At 49.5% G+C, this 17,463-nt stretch overlaps 1 protein-coding gene across 2 annotated transcripts in view; it reads left to right on the forward strand.

Annotated features, from left to right (window-relative positions):
• Positions 1 to 17,463, forward strand: part of MGAT5 (alpha-1,6-mannosylglycoprotein 6-beta-N-acetylglucosaminyltransferase) — a 338,394-nt gene that overhangs the window by 278,002 nt on the left and 42,929 nt on the right. For both annotated transcript variants that reach the window (XM_064484718.1, XM_031451304.2), the window contains exon 12: positions 8,429 to 8,578. In XM_064484718.1, coding sequence (XP_064340788.1) covers positions 8,429 to 8,578 — 150 coding nt within the window. The remainder of the gene's footprint in view (positions 1 to 8,428; positions 8,579 to 17,463) is intronic.

The raw sequence follows: 17,463 nt of genomic DNA on the forward strand, positions 1-17,463 counted from the left end.
TTGTTCTTACAAACGGGCTGGCGAGTCCCTGGGGTCCTCTGAAAGGCATCCGTTACATAGCTGAAAGCTCCAGTGCTAAGGAAGAGGAATCCCAGAAACCTGGCAGCGCTGGGGATGGGGGAGAACACTAACTAGCTAACCAGCTGGTCCAGAGGGAGAGGCCTGGGCGCGGCTTGGTCAGTGACGGGAAGGCCTCAGCTGTCTGGGGACTCATCGCTCAGTTGTCCCATTCGATGGTTGGCGGGCAGCATCAGCACTCTATATCTTAAACTAAAGGTACACATTTAAACAGCTTTTAAATGCATTTCATGATTCCCAGTTCTAGCTCCGCACACGCAGTCGGAGTCTCCTAGAACTGGGAAGCGACATTATCCCGATCACCAAAGCAGGGCTGATTGCTCTTTCCACATGACTCTTATTTAGCCTTCGAAATCCCCCAGCTGCTTTCTGTGGACCAGAAACCAAAATCTTCACCTGACCAGACAGTGGAGAATAAACAGTAAGTCAAGCACTGGGGAGGGTTCCTCCCTTTCACTCGCTTCCACGTGTTCTGTGTCCTCCATCCCAAATTCAAAGGCAGGTAGGTTCTAGAACCACTCACATCAGACCTGAGTGCAGCCTGTGTCCAGCTCACGATTCACCCCCTGCTCTAGGCGAGTGGTCATTTATACCAGGTGAGGTCCAGTCGAGAGTAAGTGTGGAGCCCAGGACAGCCAAAGGAAACAGGTTCCTTCTTTCTATTTTCCCTGAGCGCATACCTGGACCACAGGCCAGGCTGGAGTCAAGAGAGCAAGGTTCCCCTGTAATTACTGAGCAGCATCTGTCTCCTAGAGGGGTAAGGATTGGGGGATGGGGTCAGAGGTGGGTCAGCTTTAAGAATCTCAACTTCCCGGGGTCTTCCAGAGCCCTCGGAGGCCTGAGTAGGACGCAGCAAGGACCCCCTCAACCCCCCCACCTTAACCTTGGGAGGTTACTTGAAATAAATGAGCCAAGGACTGCAAAGACTTGAAATCATTCTGTAATGTAAATTGTTTCTGCTTCGCTGCTGAAACTCACAGAGATTTGCATTTTTAGAACTTGACTTCTAATCTTGGCATAAAAGACTTTTTCATCTTGGTTGAATTTTCGACTTTAGCAGCAGGCAGATGAGGTAGTTTCTTTTTGTCTGTCTCTTCCTCCTTCCCTTTTTTTGACCTCAGCTCCTCAGAGAGAACTCCTTATGCTTGGTCGCTATGTTAAAAGGAAAATGAATCAACTCTGAAATACATCTTTTAAGGTTTGCAACTCTCTTTTTTATTTTGATTCACACACACCCTTAGGTAAAGTCATGGACTTTAGTTCATTTGTTGGGAACTAAGGTTTTGTGGTAGAAGAACTTGGCTCCTGGAATGTGACTGGGAAGATGGGCAGGGCCACCTTGGGTTGGAGCCGGGCGCTGCCCGAGGCATCTTTTCCGGCAATGCCTTGTGGTTGCGCATTCGCTTTGTCTTCCTCGCTTAGCCATCTGTGCCAGGCCTCTGCATTCACTACAGTGACCTGCCCTGGTGAAGTTCACAGTCCCATTGAGTGAGCACAGTGACAGTGCAGCCCAAAAGGGCAAGCAGAAGATACCCAGAGTACAGAGGAGGGGGCAGCTAACTTCACCTGGGTGAGCCCAGGAACTCCGACTTGTCAAGGATGAGGGAGAAGGAGTCCATCCAGGAGAGAAAAGGAGGGAGGGGAAAACGGCGTTGGCGTGGTGGGGGTGGGCAGTGGCAGGCCAGGTCCATGCGAGAGAGCAGGAGTGGTCCGGGGGTGCAGGATGAGTGTAGGTAGACCTTAAACAGAGGAGGAGAGGGCACAGTGGGAGGTGATGCTGGAGAGCCTGGGGAAGCCCAGACCGTGAAGATCCTCACATGTGCTGAGCTGAGGAGGTGGCCACGCGCTGCCGAAAGGAGCCTTTGAAAACTTGCGTAGAGTGGAACTAAATCTTCAGTTTTGGAAACTGGAATGGGGAGGGTGGATTGAAAGGCTGAGAGCCTAGAAACAGTGACTTAGCCAAAACCTCTAGAAATCAAGGCCTGAGGCCAGGGTTGAAATGTCACTAGTTCTTGGGGAAGGAGGTGCCAGCCCAGGGCAGTAAGGATGAAGGGAAGGGGCAGTGAGGCCAGGAGACGTGCCAGATGATGCAATGCAGTGTTTGGCCCTGCTGGGTCCTGCTTCACTAGGAGCCACGCAGACAGCAGCATGGGTGCCGGGCACTCTGGACCCCCCTCCCCCCCGGAAAGTCTGCACGGAGGGACTCTACCTTGACATAGACCGTGGAAGAGAGAAAAGAAGGAGGATTTATTTGCCCGGCTCTCTCCTGATTCCTGCTTCCCTTTGGCCCTTGTTCACCTCCCGGGGAACTAGCATCCCTGTACTCTGGGATGCTGTTTGAGGATGGATGCCAGTGGTCCGCAACCTGTACCCCACCATCCCTGGTGTAGCTTCGTCCCAGTCTGACAGTGGAGGGCAGCCTGGCTTGTGTGAGCACCAGCCGAGAAAGACAGAGAACAGGCAGTCCGGGGACTCTGAGAAGGCTCATAAGGGGTGTCACTGCTCAGACCAGGAGCTCCGCACAGGGATTACGACAGCGGTCCAACCAGGATGCCAAAGTGAACAGAGAAGGCTGGTGTAGAGAAAGATCTGTAAGATCTTCATTCAGTAGAATGGGCACGTCCCAACCCCAAGCTTCCAAGGAGTTACGTCACAGGATCAGTTAGTGATGGCTTCCGTGGCTAGTTTTCGGCCAGGCATACTCTGTGGCTTTGTGTTTCCTAAAGAAAACATATGATTCATCATTGTATATTTGTAAAACTAGGGAATAAACCAATTTCTGTATTTGTTGGGGAGAAAGAGGAAGCTACCACTTTAAAAATAGGTTTTAAAAAATCTTGGTGGTGAAAATATAGAATCTGGTCACAGGTGTACTTGTCAGGATGGTTTCTGCTGAAAGGAGAGAAGCCCACCTTCCCCGGCTTAGGACTGGGGGACTCTGAGAACCCAGGGAAGGGCAGGCGTGCACTGGGCAGAGACGTAACAGGAACTATGGGCGGAGACCCTGCCAGGACCTGCACTCTCACACTTGGCCTTCTCTGCGTGAGGACTTTCTTTTCTCTGCTGGAGCCTGACCTTGGTGTGGCCAGACGGGTGGTTGCTTCAGCAGCCTGGTTTCAAACTCACTGCTTTGACCCTGGAGGGGGTCAGTTCTTGACACCCATCCCGCCCTCCCTCGGGAGGATGCCCGCTGGCTTGGCACTCCCCCCATGCTCTCCATGGACCAACCAACTCTGGGCAGGGCTACAGAATGATTATGTTTTAAAAGGGCAGGTCGCAAGGAGCCATATGCTGAGGGGAGTGGAGTCTAGGAGAAGGAAGGGGTGTGCGTATCTGCCATGGGGAGCAGGGATGTTGATGGGGATGGATGATATCCATTGCAGCCAAAAGCCCAGCAGACTACCATTTGCCAGAGAACATTCCTGTGTCCCTAATTCACCAGCTGGGAAAGAAAAACTCTCCGGAGTCTGCAGTTCTGCCTTCTCCCTGTTGACGACTCACGCGAGTGTTGCTTTCAATTGAATTGTTTCCCTACAGCTCGCTGTTCAAGCTCTGACTATCTTCCGGCCAGTTTGGCCAACAGAGCTGCTCCAGCTACAGTCTTAAGCACTGAAAGCCCGGCTTCTTTACTCAGCAGGTTCTCTCCTTTTCCTCAGCATCTTCCCTTCCCCCGCCTCCTAACGAGTTTAGGAAGGTTTAAATGAGTTTAGGTAGATTTAAATTTTAATCAGTTTGATTGGTTCTTTTTAATGGGAATTTAAATTGATCCGGAGACTGAGCGCATTAAGGGGCGGCGTGCTGCTAGCTGGGACCTTTTGGAAGCACATCTCCCCTGCAAACCCAGGTGGTCACGTGCTGCGGTGTGATTACTGCACGCAAGCCCCCTGTGACTGTGTCTTGACAAATTTGTAGGTGATGGGGTTTATGGAGTAGATAATTTTCCTTGACTTTGGTCTCTTATGTTAGCGAAGGGAAGATACTGATTCAGTTCTTGGATCAACAGGACACCCAGTTCTGGGGTGTCACCCTGACCCTGGGCCTGGATGTCCAAAATCAGGGAGGGGAGGGGTCTGCTGGAGAACATCGTCACCCTGCACACACACTCTTCTCCACTTAGGGTCTTCCTGTGGGTTGGGGAAAGGCAGGCAGGACCATCATGCTTAATTTATGAAACCTCAGTGCCTTATTTCTTAAACACAAAAGATAATAGTATTCACTGAAGAGAGAAGGGGTTCCTTTGAACCTCTTTATGGCAAGAACCGAACCCTCCAGTGAGATGGCAATGGTGCAGGTTTTGGCATCATACAGACTGGTTTCTGGTGTTTTGTTTTGGGTTTTTTTTGTTGTTGCTGCTGTAAATAGCATGTATTTAAAATTTTTCCATTTTAATTGTGAAATATATCAAATATATCCACCATTCAGATGTATAGAGGTTAATATTGTACAATAGTTTAGCAGAAAAATGATACATCACAAACATCATTAAAGTTCTGTCCACCTCCCCAAACCCTCCCACCCCTCCTCAGTAATCAGTAGCCAGAAGTTGATGTCTGTCATCCTCTTGCCTGTTTTTGTAGTTCACTCCCATTGTCTGTATGTAAAAACACTGCACGGTATTAAATAATACTGCTTTGCATGGTTAAAAAATGGCATCAGGCCATACAAATTCTTCTGCAGTCAGTCCCAGCACCGCTGCTTTCTTGTAGGAACAGTGGACAAGTTGTATCACCTTTTTGAGCTGCAGGGAGATTGTTAAGAGGTTGGTTGTGTTCGTCTTGGCACTGGCCAGGTGAGCGAGGATCAAAGCCTGGAGAGGAGGAGACTGTTTGAAACTACAGAGGCAGAATCAGCCGGGCTTTGTGGCTAATTTGATGTGTGGAGTGACAAGTGTGATTGTGGTGCAGGTGCCTGTCGAGGAGAGGAATGCCAGTCCCTGAGGTCAGGAGCCCAGGGTGGGGGGCTGCTGGTCTGGGAGAGGCAAGGCAATGGATTCCCCTTCTGAGTTGGAAGTGCCTGCAGCACACCCAGGTGGGGAGATTTAGGAAGCAGTTGGATTTGGGGACCCAAAATCTGAGCAGTGGTTCTGAGCTGGAGATGCCTCTTTGGGATCCTTCGGGAAGGAGGGGCGGCTCAGCACACGTGGCTCCGGGCCACCTTTACCTGGGCTCGTGGCTTGGTTCACCCTCGCCAGATTTCTTCAGAACTCCAACAAGTGGCAACAAGAGACCTGGGGTAGAATCACCTCATTGTTACGGCAACTTGAAAGGTTAGGGTTGTGTTTGAAAGGGTTTTTTTTGCCCTCTAATAGCCTGTTGTGATTTTCTCGTTCATGAAATTACATAAATCCCTCTGAAGGGAATTTCTGCTTGCAGACTTGGCGGTGCCTTATTGTGAGTAAGTTCATAGACTTTATCAGCCTTGGCGTGTACTTCTCTGTACCTGCCTGAACGTGCGCCCTTGTCACACTTCAAGGAGCCCCACCCAACCTATCCTGGGATGGGTGGCAGCACACGTGTCTCCCAGCAGACGCTCCCTTCCCAGGCGTTCTGTCTGGGAACCCTAACCTCCCGTGTTCCTCTCCATGACAGGACGAGAGGGCCATTCATTGTTCTGCCTCGTCACTCGTGTCACTCACTGCGGACCTGGTTTGGGGGCTGTTGGTCCCTCCTCACTAGTTAGTAGCTGACTTTTCACAGGGAAATGTCTCTTTGCTTAAAGAAAACACTCCTGCCTCTCCCTCACCCCTGCCCTCACCCCTCCCCCTGCGGGCAGCCCAGCACGTTGTCCTGACCGGCCTCCCTCTAGGTGGTAGGCAGCCACCCAGAGGAGCCCAGATAAAAGTGTCTGGCAGGTTGGGGGAAGTTTGGGCAGCAGCTAGTATTGTAAGGTCCCAGAAAGACCTGGGGAATGGAGGAAAGGGAGCAGCCGAGGATGGGCTGGGACCTGGGAGCAGCTCTGGGCCCTGGTTTTCCCGCTTCTGTCTGCCTGCTTTCTTTTCTCTTTCTCTTCATCTCCCTCCTCCTCCTCTTTCTCTTCACTTCTTTCAGGCTCCCTCCTCTCCCCATCTCTCCCCTATCAGTCTCTTCTCCCTCCCCTGTCCCCTTCTTTCTCTCTCCCCCTCCTCTCTCTCCCCTTCCCCCTCCTTCTTCTCCCCTTTTGTTTCCTCTCCCCTCCCCCTCTTTCCCCTCCCCCTCTTTCCCCTCCCCCTTTCCCCTCCCCCCCTCTTCCCCTCCCCCCTCTTCATCCTCTTCCCTCTTCCTCCTTCCCCCTTCTCTCCACTCCTTCCCCTCCCTCTTCTCCTCTCCTCCTCCACCTCCCCCTTTTCTCTCCCCCTGCCTCTTTCTCTCTCCCTCTCCCTCCAGCTCCTCTTCTCTTTCCCCGCCTTCTCTCCCTGTTCCTCCTCTTCCACCGTCCCTCCCCACCCCTGTTCTCTCTAGATCTCTCTTATTACCAACTGTCCATATTCTCCCCTCCCCTCAGCTCTAACCTGGTTCTCTTCTCACCCCCACCCTCCAAAACAGGCAGCTGACGTCCTCAGAACTTGTATCTGGCCTGTAATTGCCTAGACTCCAACACTACATGGCCTTATTGCGCTAAAGCCCGTGGCCGTCTGGCAGGCCTCTATGTGTGTTCAGGATTCTCAGCTCCCGAGATGGGGTCTGATTGGCTCAGCTCACCTTCCTGATCCTGGCCAGCCTGGGGATGGGTCCCCCTCAGGTCAGGCACACCCTGGGCCAGTCAGCAGTGGCAGGGAGTGGGCAGGGTTCCAGAAGCCCCTGCCTACCTACCAGGGGCTGTGGGTGGGGATGGAGCCCCTGCGAAGGAGGTTTGTGGGCACAGGAGTAATCAGGTACCTCTAGCACAAGAACTCTGCCATGGACCCCCTTCAATTAGCTCACCCCAGGGAGTGGTCCTAAATTTGGCTCAAGCTTTATATGAAAGCTCGTGGTTTAAAAACTGTTCCTAGTCACCTCTGTGCTAATTGAAGGGTATACATCTCTGAAGTAATGAACTTAGCATCTTCCAGCCATGCCAAACATGCCATGAAATTAGACTTTCAGTCAAAGCGTTCATTTTATTCATACGGTAGGGTGCAGGGATGGACTTGGTAGATCCCAAGCAGAATCATCCAGTGCTTATAAAAGGTAGCATATGGGCTATGGTGTTTTTCCAGTCATGAAGACTTTTTGATACATGATTTGAAACATGTATCCCCTGAAATTTTGTAACATTCTCACTGTGGAGGTGGAGACAGAGGGCGCACCGTGAACCCGACTCATGATGCCTGGGGAGCTGCCCCACCCCCAGGGATGCCACTGCCCCTGCTGCCATCAAAGCCGGCTTCCTGGTCCGTGCCCTGTGTGGCTCTGCAGCTGCTGACACCACACCCGCATATCCCTCAAGGTCTTAAGTCACAAAACTGGCTATTATTGCACTCGCCTGGAGTGTGTGAAAACAGGCTTCCAGTGGAAAAACCTTGCCCCACTTTTATACAACTGGAAAACATTACAGAACTTGAATCTTTCAAACATCAAAAAAAAAAAAACAGACAGCAACCCACAAAAATCCAGCTTGTGTAACTTAGTCACACGGAAACTTGAAGAGGAACGGAGTGGGACCTTGCTTCCGCTTTGCAGGTGGTTTTGATTTAGAAAATGTGCCTCGAAGTTCAGTGCCTCCAAAGGCAGAGGAGAGGTTTGGTCTTGCTCTAAGAAGAGTAAAACTACTCCTGACTGTTTCAGGGCTCAGTAAAGTTTACATTTAATCTCTTTTCCACCTTTGTCTACCTGGATACTCTCATGGTCTCTCCATCTGCTGAATCAATCAGTGTGCATTGTGGGAAACTCTCATCTCCCCATGATCCGAATTAGGTGGGATCCAGTTCTGACAACATGAGTTAATCATCACTAGAAATACTGGTAAGAGCTGAGGATGTTTGTGTTTCTCGGGGACAGCTTAGCGTCTCCAGATAAATATTCCAGTCCAACTGACTGTCTTCTCTGAGCTCTCCTTCCCCAAACTTCCTCCCCCGTAAGGAGGATAAGCCAAAAGCAAAGTGTTGGGTCCCCTGTAATTTACAAGGCGAGGACAATACTTTAAAACAATTGGCCTTGAGCTATCCTTGGTTGCTAGATAATGTTTCTTGCAAAATTATGCAGCATTAACATGACTATTTTTGCTCTCAAAATCCAATCAGATCACTTTCAAAAGAAGTTTTAGGAGTTGGATTGCCAAACTCCTGCAATCTCCACATTAAGAATGCCTACCTCTGTGGCCTCCAGCTATGAGACAGGTTGTTACCAGAATAAAAAGAAAAGAGAAACACCTTCTCCTTATGTCCCTTCTGCAGAATAAGAAGATGTACTTGGACATCATTCACACGTACATGGAAGTGCACGCGACGGTTTATGGCTCCAGCACGAAGAACATTCCCAGTTACGTGAAAAACCATGGTATCCTCAGTGGACGCGACCTGCAGTTTCTTCTCCGAGAAACCAAGGTAAGTTTTTGGTAGTTTTGTAAAAATTCATCAGTGATGTGTGGAGGTTTGTTTCTGCTATTGTTGAAAATGAGATAAGAATCTTCCAGGCTTTCTTTTCACTGGTAACACTGATATTAGGTCATTTCTGGGCAGTGGTTTTTCTGGACAAGTTGTAGCTTTAAAGTCAGCAGATTCTGGAGGGAGGTTGCTAACTTTTAAAGCTTATTTACTGAGAGAACCTGCTTTTTGCCAGCTCGCGTCAGGGGCTGGGGACACGGTGGCAAACAGGAAAGGAAAGGGATCTGACCTTCTGAGAGCTGCAGCTTTCCAGCAAGCCTGGGGCACTGAACTTCCCCCACCTCCCCACTCACCTCTGTTTGAGGAATCAGTCCCCCAGCTAACTTTTCAATCCTACCTCCTCATTCAGAAAGTTTGTACTGGATACTAAAGAAGTTCAGACAAGGGAAGAGTCCGTTTGGGCTCAAGGAGCAAGGAAGGCATCCTGAAAGGTGTAAGTGATGAAAGATGGGTGGGGCGTGGATGCACCTGGCATTTGGGACTGATGGGAGTGAGGGTCAGGTGGCGGAAGTGGAGATGACACATTTGGGAGGGTCCAGGGACCAACCCAGTGAGTCTAAGCGTTGGGAAATAGTGGGAGATTTGACAAGGGGCTGAGGGTCTTATTGTCACAGTCATAGAATTCAGACCCTGTGGTGGACGTGGCTGCTGCTGGAGGGTTGTTTTAGTAGCGTGATGCCCATGGTGTTTGCCACCGTCGCAGAGTCCACCCAGTGACCTCCATCATTTTGCCATGGGCACACCCAGTGGAGTTAGCAGGTCTGCAGAGAGACTTGAGTTAGAGCTTGAAGGGTCAGCTGGCACTTTATTAAACTCCCTCATGTTTATTAATAAGCTCTTATTTATGAATTTTACACATATTTATTGAGCAGCTCTCATGTGCCAGGCATTGGGCAAGGGATACCAGAGTGAAGTAAACAAGTGTGATTCCTGCCCTCGTGTCTCCTCAGGCAGAAGGAAGCTCGTTATCTGTAGTGAATTTTGCAGCTCTGGTCCCTGGCCGACTGCATCCTCTTTTTCAAGGTCGGGGAGGGAGGCTGGTTGGACGTCCGTGCTGTGGTAGCATTTCTAATTTTTGTGTGTGATGCTGTGATTCTGGAAGGCATCTTCACATAGCCTGTCCTGTTCGCTTCTCACAACAGCCTTAAGCGGTAGACAGGGCAGGTGTTACTGTTAACTTTATTTTTTTTAATTTCATTTATTTTTCATACAACTTTTAAAGGTCCCTTTCCATTTATAGTTATTACAAACTATTGACGCTATTCCCCATGTTGTACACTGTATCCGTGAACCTATCTGACACCCCATAGAGGGGTGTTAACTTTATTATAAATGTGAGGAAACAGACCAGAGAGTTGGGTTTGTCCAGTTACTCAGGTCACCTTGGAGGTAACCTTGACTCATGATTGTTTTTTTTATTATAAATGAAAGCTTGTCTAGGCCCTCAATGTACCATCCTCATGAATAAACATAGAAACTTAAGAATATTCAGTGGATACTCAGTGGCCAAAAGAATCTGCATCCGCTGTCTGCCTCAGTTCCTTGTACGCAGAAACATTTGATCATTCTGCCTTGCAGTCTTGTGTGGGATGCCCTGGATAAATTAGTTTGAGAAGTTATTTTTCTCCTTAGCCAAAGATTTGGATCTGGGTTGTTTAATTAAGATTGTATGTCCTTACAGGGTCATTGGCAGTGATGACGGTGGCCATCCTGGAGTGAAGGGGTCTCTCCAGTTTGCGCTGTTCACCTTCTGCCTTAGGATGACATTTTCGAATCATTTGAATGTCCGGCCTCTTAATGGCAATGGTATTTTTGCCATTGGCCTTGTGTTACTTTTCCCCGCGTCAGATTGCGGGAGAGGCTCACGCTCCTTTAAAATTACATCTGGCAGCTCTGGTTTTCAGCAGCGTGTCATCTGTCTTGCACGCTTTTATTAATCCAGCCTTGTAAATGACTCAGCCCTGCAAATCTTAAAAGAGTTCTTACTTACCCACCATCCACATACCCCATCAGAGAATGGGAAATAGGCTGAATCTGAGGTCCCTGATGTCTGAGAGGAACAGAGAAGGGATCTGGAAGGCCCAGGCTGTGATGTCGGAGATTGCCCAAGAACCTAGGATGATGGCTGGAATTTTGAGCATAAGGGGCATCTGTTTATCCTTGAAAACCTGGTACCTTCCAAGGATGTCCTGATCCCATTTTGTATTGCCTGTTCATCTGACTAGAATATAGTAAAGCACTCTGAGTGGAATTATGGCTAAAACAGTTGGCAGATATGATGAAAATGAGTCAGTGTATCGCTGAGACGCCCCGTATACCCAGGACACAACAGCAAGCACTGAAACGAATGAATCTTGGGCTTTGGGATAATAACACTAAAGACTAGTCAGGCTTTGCATTTATAAACCTTTCTGTCTCTCACTCCTTCCTCCATGTCTCTGAGCAGTTTAAAAGTGATTTATTCCAATCCACATTGAAAATGGAGACCTGGGGATGCGGAGAAGCCAACGCGTGTGGAGTGGATGGAATTTGCACACTCCTCAGTCTCGTTATCAGAGAGGGAAGCCAGGCAGGTGCCCTGTGAGGTTTAGAGACAGGTGGACATGATTGATGCATGATCAGCTTCTGACTCATTATTTTTCTTTATGAGCCATCTTTGAATCTCTGCACCCAGCCCAGGAAACCCTCTGCTCAGCAGAATTTTGCCCCTGCGTGTCATTAGGGGCCCAGGTGCCATTAGCAGGCTCCTATGAAGACGGAGGAGGAATTCAGTGTAACCCTCAAGTCAGGGCTCTAAGAGCTGAGAAGTTGTTGAATCTAGAAGACTCTTCTAAAAGGCATGTAAATTTCGATAAATTCATTATTTATCAAAGGACCACAGACCAGTCATTCAGGCCAGCAAACCCCAGGAGTGCAATTTAAGCTAGTAAGCACGGACTGACTGGGACAGTGCATTGTATTTTTGGCTTAAATCTCCATCTCTTCTAATGCACTTGCTTTCTTCACCTGCCTCATGTGAACCTCTTCGTGACCACCTCCCCCAGCCTAACTAGGGGACTTTCCTTCTAGCAGTGGGCATTCGCATCCTACACTGGGTTGGAGGAGCGTTTGGAGTGAGTCCAAATGGGTACCTCTCTTTCTTACAGTCAGAGTTGAGAACAGAGTCCGACTGTGGGAAAGCAGAGGAATTAGCAGCTGCTGGTGCTGTTGTGCACACCCTTTCCCGCCGGACCTCCGGTCACTCCCCTCCAGCCCTTGGGTAGGGTGTACGACCCTGTTTCCCGACCACGGCAGCTCATCAGCTTCGCTATAGAAGGCCAGGCAGGGTTGGAAGAGACGCAGTACGTACTACTGTCCCTGTCCCAGCCCATCCTGGTGTCTGATCCTCACCCCTGAATCAACCGTGACTCTTCCCATGAGCTTGGGGTTGGTTGCACAAACTCTCAAAAGCCCGGGGCTCCACGCAGCCCCCGCCAGTAGGCCAGTCTCCCAGTCTCCCGTGCGTGACAGCAGAGGGGCTCTGCTTGTTCTGTGGACAGATGCCTTCTCAGGGCAGGGCTTGTAGAGGCCTTCAGATAATTGTGTAGAGAGGAAGGAAGGAGTCAAGGTGATATCCACTGGTCATCTGGTATCTTGCGGCCACGCCCCCCAGGGGGGGATTTCTTGCTTTCCTCCTGCATTTGTGCCTGAATCTCCAAGATCTCCCCATCAAGGGACCCTTCCATTCTCATACCCCATGCCTGCCTCTCCATGGTGTTGCCCACCCCCCAGGCCCTGTGAGAAAGAGCCCAGAGTTTGCTTACTGACGAGCAATCAGTCCTTCATTTCTCTTTAAGATACTGAAATATTCGCCCTCAGGCCATCAAGCAGATTTCATCCTAGTGAAATCTAACTAACTTGCATACACATACATATGCATACACGTTTCCTCCCACATACATATGTAGACTGAAGAGGGTGTAGCGATGACTCCATAACCTCTCCAACTTCAAGAACAAAAGGACATCTCACACCCAAATGCGCACAGGAACATTCAGCCTCTCCTCACCAGATCTAATCTGGTGATATTTATTCTTCTGCTCGTTTACCTGACAAATGTGTATTAAGTACGGAATATATTCCAGGACTTAGGCTAGGCGTTCTGGACCTGGGGATGACTAAGGCGGTAGTGCCCCCAGGAGTATACAGGTGTGGTGGAGCACGCAGACAGGTAAACAGGTAGCTGTAACAGTATGAAAAGTATACAGGTAGGAGAGGTAATAATAAATGTAATAAGAAATAGTGAAACAGCAAAAACAAATAATGAAAGATAATAATAAAGAAGGACAAAACAAAACCTCACTGGGATGCTGTAAGCAGGGTCAACCATTCAGTTGTGGACAATGTTGGGAAGCTGTTGAAATAGCAGGCCACGCCCACTGCGGAGGGCAGGAATGAACCGTCACATTGTCATACATTCATCACATTCATATTCTTATGGTGCCCATGACTCCAGGGTTTCATGCAACGGCCGTTTTCTCTAACACTTAACCTGTGCAAAGCCCTTTCTGTGAATTACCTGTTCATCACAAAAGTCCTCGGACCTCGGTACCATGAGGACTCATCTTACTGTGGCAATGAGTAGGCGGTGGTGCTGCCTCTCTGCTGAGAGCTGGGGCGGTTAGCCTGGTGTGGAGCTGGGGTGAGAGAGGGATGGTCAAGGAAGGCTCCTCCAGGGAAGTAATGCCTGAGCTGCCCTGTAATGGTAAACATTCATGCCGCACAGCTGACGACGGTCAGCATCTATAATTTTACACATATCTGCATATTCTCTTTCTCTCCATCTCCACGTTAATGCATTTGCAGAGCAAAGTGTAGTGCATTGGACTCTGTGCTGGGAATTCCAAATGACTGAAGTGCGAGGGCTTTGGGTCTTGAAGTTGTTGCATTTGGTTCTGTTTTATTTCTGGAAGGCTGCTTAGGTAGCTGGGCATGGTCTGGGGGTCTACCCAGTGAGCAGGTCTCCAGGAAATAGCCTTTGATTTAGCATCCAATTCTGACTGACCTTGGACATTGAAACATGCTTGACAAGTATCACTGTCTTTACCTCCTTTGCCCTTGTAGCTTTTTATGAGAGACGCTTCTGGTCGTGTAGGTTAGAGTCTTGAGGAGCCCATGGGAAGGTGTAGCCAAACATATAGGGGAGAGATTTTGGCCACTGTTGTCTCTTCTTCAGCACTGGGTGCAGAAGAGAAGACAGATGTCCAGAGAGGGACCCTTCAGGCTACATGAAAGCGTCACTTCTCAGGAAAATAAATTTTCTCCATACCCAGCCTTTGTATGGATTCTTTATAAAGATATAAAAGGGATACCTGTTACTAAAGATGTAATAATTCCCAATCATTATATGAAGAATAAACAAGTAGGGCTTAACCATAGCAGCTCATGGGACCTGCCTTTCCATGACACAGTCACTGTAAACCGTGTCCTCTCTTCTGATGGACGCCCTGCTCCGTTTTTCAGTCCAGGTACCTTATGAAACACTGAGGATTCATAAATACACGTACAGGTGCTGAGCATCTCATAAAAGCCTACCACCACAACTGCCGCACACCCAGACTGGCTAGACCACGCAGGGTTATAGATGTGCAGCGGCATGCGAAGTTGAGCGTCAGTCTGAACCTGGACTAGCGTTCAAGTTCATTTCCTATGTGCCCAGACCTTAGAATCCATCCCTTCCGTCAAACACCTCATTTCATCCTCACAGCATCCCCAGGAAATAAAGCACGATTATTTCCAACCCTTTGCACCTGAAAAGACAGGTTAGAGAGCTTGTGTCAACCTTGACTAAGGCCCATAGCTGGAGAGAATGCATTATAAATGGACCTCAGACTGTCCACTGAAAGAGGCATGCTACAGTTTCCCACAGTTGCAGAGCCAGGAGGTGATGTGATCAACGCCTGACTCCCGAGCTTGTGCTGTTAATCACCGTGCTGTCCTCATCACTTTGTGCTCAGAATCAATTTAGGGGATAAGCTGAAGCTGATTTGTTGCTCAGAGTCGCCCCACCAACTTGGCTAATTAAAATGAGTCAGGAAAGTGTCCACTGGGCAGGTAGTCTCCTGTTTTTGATAATTTTTGATGTTCCCCATCCAGAGGGACTGGAAACGGATCACACCCATGGATTCTCCCTAAGAATGACCTTTATCCACGTTTAAGGGATTCTTGGCTAAGTACTCCACCTAGGGGTTTAAACCAGCATCATTTCTCCTTTCACGCAGAGTGAAAATCGGAGTGGTTTTACTGAGCTCTGTCGATGCGTAAGGATGTCCCAATCCTGCGCCACCAATGAAAACGTAGGGGGCTTCCTTAGTTCTCTGTTCCTGAACTAACGTTCAGGAATTCAGTTTCGGAGCATGTCATTCCTCTGTTTAGAAATGCTCATGGATGGAGTAGAAATGCAGCCTTGGAGGCGGTCTGTCATCTGGAATGCCCTCCTTAGATGCTGGGTTTCTGAGAGCCAGATGAAGTATCAATAAAACATGCCTGGGTTCCTCCTGCCGAGTTAAGCGCCTGCACTTGAACGCATTCTTGTGGTGTCTCCTGCCCACACGCTAAGGAAATCTGTAAGTGGGCGGGATAACTCGGGTGGGATGGGGATTTAGGGGAACAGCACTTCAGTGTGGTTAAGGGCCCAGTGTGTGGCAGGGCCGGAAGCACTCAGAAGTTCACAGAATGCCCTTTGGTGATGGTGGGCTGTCTCTGCCCATCCTGCTGTCATTCAAACCTCAAGTGTGCTGTCTGACCTTCATACATCTGCTCCATTATAATGTCCCAGGTAATAAGTACCACAGAAAGCAAGGGGAAAAATTGCCTATTGACAGCAGTGGCAAAGAACCATTAGTTTGGTGTTTCCAGCTAATGCATTTCCTGCAATCCTGACTAGCGTGACGAGAAAGCTCCTTGCCAAAAAGTTGTGTGGGTTTTGTTGAAGCTTCATTCTGAAATGGTGAGGCTTTGGAGAGTTAGCCTAAAGTGTTTATTTTATATGTACTGAGATATTCCGGTGCCAGCGGGGCACAAGAGATGGTGCAAATTGTTATTCAGATATAATTAAACCTAGGTCACATTCAAGTCCATTAAGCAACAGCCTCAAATCCTTTTAATTAATGGGTTTAGATTGGTGGGTCTGAAGGAGCTAATTAAATTTTTTTTCCCCAGGATTTTCTATTTAAATAGACAAGCATTGTGTTCCTTGCACATTTCCTCCAAAGTTGTCCTCTGCACTGTAGAGTTGATGAAGGTATCCGCACTTGGTGGCAGGCCCTGCTTTTCAGAGGTCAGGAAAACCGCTGTCTGCATCTTCCAGGATCTGGAAGCCCTGTGCTTTCTTGAGCTCAGCCGCGACCTGATGGAGGCCCTCTTTCCTCTGGAGAGCCAGCACTCCCTCCCCAAAATCTGATGGGGGCGGCAGATGACAGAGTTTGAAAGCCTAAAGGATAGTAACCCTGGGTTCTTCATATTTAATGAAGCTGGGGTATCTTGGGACCAGTCCTTCCCACTGGTTCCTTCAGTTTCTCCTGCTGCTGTCAGGTGTACCCCCACCCATGAGCCACACGCCCAGACCAAACCCATACATACAAATTCTCTCTGATAATCTTACCCCTGTTAGCTACATACATAATACGGTCCAGAAACTGGGCCTCCAAATGGTGGTGGAGACGCCCTCTGTCATACGGTGGCCAGGCTCCATGTTTTCCCTCCTCACCCCACCCCCACCCCGTGTCTCTGGTTCTTCTGCCCCGGGAGGAACGACCCAGCCAACAGTGGGGGTTCTGCTGGCTTCTTGAAGCTTTTCTTCCCCAGTTCCCCCCACTGTGGATACCCCTGACAGTCATCTCGAGGTCTGCAGGGTACGAAAGGTCATTCTTCCAAAACAACAAAAAGCTGAAGTACCCTGGTCTGTGCAAAAGAGCATACGGTTACAGGATCGGAAGTCTTTCCAGAAAACCTGAGATTTCTTGCCTCAGAAAATTCCCTAATGGCGGGGGGTGGGGAGGGGCGCTTTATGAATCTCCAATATTGTGTAATGGGGGCCACGCTGCATGTTCAGCCCTGGAATCGAGTGCCCAGCACATCTGTTCTGCATCTTCCAGGGTTGCCCAGGGAACCCAGCAGCTTGGACTCAGGGCTCTCTAGGCAGAACCATTCCAAATAATTGTTCAATTAAAGCAGCTGCAATGGCAGGATTGCTGCTGGGGAGAGGGGGAGAGGGCCCAGGGAAGGAGACTCAAGCATCCAGCCATTCGTAGCCAGTTCCACGGTGTCCTTACTCTCGGGGCCTGGCCGTGTGGCTGTCACCCAAGGCGATGGCAGAAGGAAACCGTACCCTGGGGCCTGGTTATTCCGTGCCGCTTGATGTGCCCTGGGGACTGAAGTGGTTGCAGATCGGCTCATCATGTGGGGAGGGAGACGGCACGTGTCACCAAGCCCAGACTTGGACACTGCCCATCAGGACCCACAGCCCTCCAGCCATGTGAGGATACGCAGGGAGGCATTCCTCTGAGATGTCGGTTCGTTTCTGGACCCAGGAATCGGGGCCACTGAACTGCAGCCCCAGGTCCCCGTTGTCACAGCCGCTATCATGACGAGGACTCTGAGATGTGTTTTTGCTGCCATCTCTTGTCTGCCATGGGGAAAACGCAGGGTGTGCTTGCTGGAGGGAAAGAAAGCCATGCCCGGTTCCAGCTTCCCACCCTCTCCCCACACCGAGGGGAAAATTAAAACCGAGATGTGGGTGTCCCCCAGTGAACACCCCACAGGAGAACCTGTGTTTGCCGACCTGC

The sequence above is a fragment of the Camelus dromedarius genome, chromosome 4 (genome assembly GCF_036321535.1).
Source record: "Camelus dromedarius isolate mCamDro1 chromosome 4, mCamDro1.pat, whole genome shotgun sequence".
Lineage (NCBI taxonomy): Eukaryota > Metazoa > Chordata > Mammalia > Artiodactyla > Camelidae > Camelus > Camelus dromedarius.